At 47.2% G+C, this 3,136-nt stretch overlaps 1 protein-coding gene across 1 annotated transcript in view; it reads right to left on the bottom strand.

Annotated features, from left to right (window-relative positions):
- Positions 1–1,110, bottom strand: part of APOM (apolipoprotein M) — a 2,658-nt gene extending 1,548 nt beyond the window's left edge. The window contains exons 1-2 of the mRNA XM_008067696.2: positions 947–1,110; positions 298–488 (exon numbers count right to left, since the gene is read on the bottom strand). Of these exons, the coding sequence (XP_008065887.1) occupies positions 298–488; positions 947–1,057 (302 nt within the window). The 5' untranslated portion in view covers positions 1,058–1,110. The remainder of the gene's footprint in view (positions 1–297; positions 489–946) is intronic.
- Positions 1,111–3,136: the final 2,026 nt, after the last annotated feature.

Below are 3,136 nucleotides of genomic sequence, written 5' to 3'. Positions count from 1 at the left end.
TCTCACCAAGTTGCCCAGGTGGGTCTCGAACCCGTGGGCTCAGGCAATCCACTTACCTCAACGGGATACAGGCTAAGCCACCGAGCCCGGCTTGGATAATTTTTTAAAAAATTTGTTGTAGAGACAAGCTCTCGCCAAGTTGCCTAGGCTGGTCTCGAATGCCTGGACTCAGGCAATCCTCTTGCCTCTTCCTCTCAAAGTGTTGGGATTACAGGTGTGAGTCACCATGCCCGGCTGAGTGCTCACACTTTAGGCAAAGACTGCACCTACTAGTGCTTCTGCTACCTCATCACTCACGTGCGGATGGTAGCACGAAGATAGAGCTGCATCGAGGTAGAGCCAGCTGCCATGTTGAAGACTATGTTGTCTACAGAGCCAGCTGCCATGTTGAAGACTATGTTGTCCACAGGGTCAAAAGTCGCCAATTCCTTCTTAGTGGGAGCTGCCCCCGCGATAAAGTACCACTGGCCCAGATGGGGCTCTGGAAACTATAGAGAATGAGGGGAGCAAAAGAGGGTGGGTCCCAGCACAGGATCCATCCAACTTCTTTTATCAGTCAAGACATCAAGACAAGGATGGAGGTGTTGGTTGCCTTTCTATTTCCATGGACCCATTACAAGGACTTTTTCTCTTTACCTCTCCCCAGTCAATCTGGGTAAACACCCCACTCCCCCATTTTTTTTTTTTAGAAAGCATAATTTATTGAGAGGACAAAAAAAAGCTTCTACATTGGGAGGGGACCCAAAGGGGTTGCCCTCACTCCACAGTTATGCATGTCTCCACATTGATGGCCACAGTACTGACATTTTTCTTCATCTTTTCAACATCAAAACACTCATAACTTCTTCCTCCTTTCCTTTCCCAGAATAGCTTCCAGTCATTCTAGGCCAACCACCCAAATCCCTCAGAGCCTCCACCATAGGTTCCCCCAGTTCTCAGTCCATACCTCCTTCCCATCCACTCCCAGAGTTGTCAGTTGACTGTGTTCAGGGCACTGGTAGATGGAGTTAAGAATACCATAGAGGTAGAGCAGAGCTGCCCAAATGTGGTGGAACATCTTCTTGCAGGAGGGAACTGGTGCTCTGCGTGGGATGACTGGTGCCTTAACTGCTCTCTCCCCTACTTGCTGCTCAGTCCACACTGCTTCCAGCCCCCCTGCCTCGACCCTTGACCCTTTCACCTGCTAATGAGTAACTTCAGCCTTGTTTTCCAACCCAAACCTGGATTACTTAGTGTTTGGGACTTCCTCCCCCTCTCCTGGATGCAACTACCCCACAGTACCTCCTGGCATGTCCAGGATCACTCAGGAGTTGAGAGCTGAACCCTACAGGTAGAAGCCTGTGGTTTTTCAACCCACATCTAAGCTGGATATCCATTGTATTGTGCAGCATTGAAGAGTGGTAGCTTGATTAGATTTTTCATTCATTCACTTAGGAAACTGTTTTTGAGTCCTAGCTGTTTCCTAGGAAATGGCTAATCTCTGGGGACCTAAAAAAGAGTAAGGCACAGTCCTTGACCTTGAAGTCAGCATAGGGAAAACTAGCTGTGTAAACAAATCATTGCAAAAAGTCTTTAAGATAAGTGCTAAAGGTAAGTGCTTTAGAACAGATATGATCCAGGTCCCAGAGCACAGTGGATTGCACTCTGTAAGTTGTAACTGAGAAACAACAGGTACAAACCCTGGCAATGATCAGTGACAAATGAGTTTATTCATTCAACACTTACTACTACAAGAGATAATGTAATCCAGTGGTTAAAAGGGATAGACGTTGGCTGGGCTTGGTGGCTCATGCCTATAATACCAGCACTTTGGGAGGCCAAGTTGAGAGGATTGCCTGAGCCCACAGGTTTGAGACCAGCCCAGGCAACTTGGTGAGACCTCATCTCCATAATAAATCAAAAAATTAGTCGGTGTGCCTGTAGTTCCAGTTACTTGGAAGACTGAGGTGGAAGGATCACCTGAGTGGCTGTGAGCATTCCACTGCATTCCAGTCTGGGCAACAGAGTGACTCCAACTCAAAAAAAAAAAAAAAAGGATAGATGTTGGTGTTGGGCAGAGTGGGTCCAAATGCTAACTACTATACTACTTACAAGATCTGGGGCAGTTAATCTCTATGTCGGCTTTTTCTTTTTATGAGTTGGAGTCTCAACTCTGTTGCCAAGGCTGGAGTGCAGTGGCACGCTCAGTCACCACAGCCTGGACCTGCTGGGCTCAGGCGATCCTTCCGCCTCAGCCTTCCAAGTAACTGGGACCACAGGCATGCGCCACCTCACCCGGTTAATTTTTTTGATTTGAGAGAGGAGGTCTTGCCATGTTGCCTAGGCTCGTTTCGAACCCATGGGGTCAGGAAATCCTCTTGCCTCTGCCTCACAAATTGCTGGGATTACAGGTGTGAGCCACCGTGCCCAATTAAAAATTCTTGTAAGAAACTAAAATGCAAAAGCAATTTATTGGGACAGTAAAGTATAAGTGCTCGATCTGGAGTCTGGTAGGCCTGGATTTGTTGGCTCTGCAACATACGTTGGCCTAATAGATTCACCTGTAAATGAATAAGAACAAATAATATAAATTCATCTATAAATGAAATGTTAACACCTATGTCAAACGTTGAAAGCCTTTTAAAAATAACACGGCCAGGCTGGGTGGCTCAGTCTGCAATCCCAGTACTTTGGGAGCACGAGGGTTCGAGACCAGCCCAGGCAACTTGGCGAAACCTCGACTCTACAATAAACTAAAAAATTTGCCGGGCATGGTAGCATATGCCTGTAGTTCTGGCTACTTGGAAGGCTTAAGCGGAAGGATCGCCAGAGCGATGACGGAGTGAGACTCCAACTCAAAAAATTAAGACAATACATAAAACCCTTAGTATGTTGGCTAGCACAAACTAAGTGCTCACTAAACAGCTGCTTATTGGAACTCTTAATGAAACCGAACCTGTGCATAAACTACGAGTCCCACAAAGGCTGGGCGCCAGCTGCGAGGCATCATTCTGGCGAAGTTGCAATGTTGCCGGACGAGGCCTTTGTCGAGGGAGGGGAAAAGAGGGCACAGGGAGGTGGTAAACCCTACATCCCAGCCTGCGGAAGAACCTATGGTCTGAGTCTTTTTTGGGCCACAGGACTTTTTTTTTTTTTG

This window comes from Carlito syrichta, unplaced genomic scaffold (assembly GCF_000164805.1).
Source record: "Carlito syrichta isolate Samal-C Ts95f unplaced genomic scaffold, Tarsius_syrichta-2.0.1 Scaffold309736, whole genome shotgun sequence".
Taxonomy (NCBI): Eukaryota; Metazoa; Chordata; class Mammalia; order Primates; family Tarsiidae; genus Carlito; species Carlito syrichta.
The sequence above is the reverse complement of the archived record's forward strand: the minus strand, read 5'-3'. Positions and strand labels throughout refer to the sequence as shown.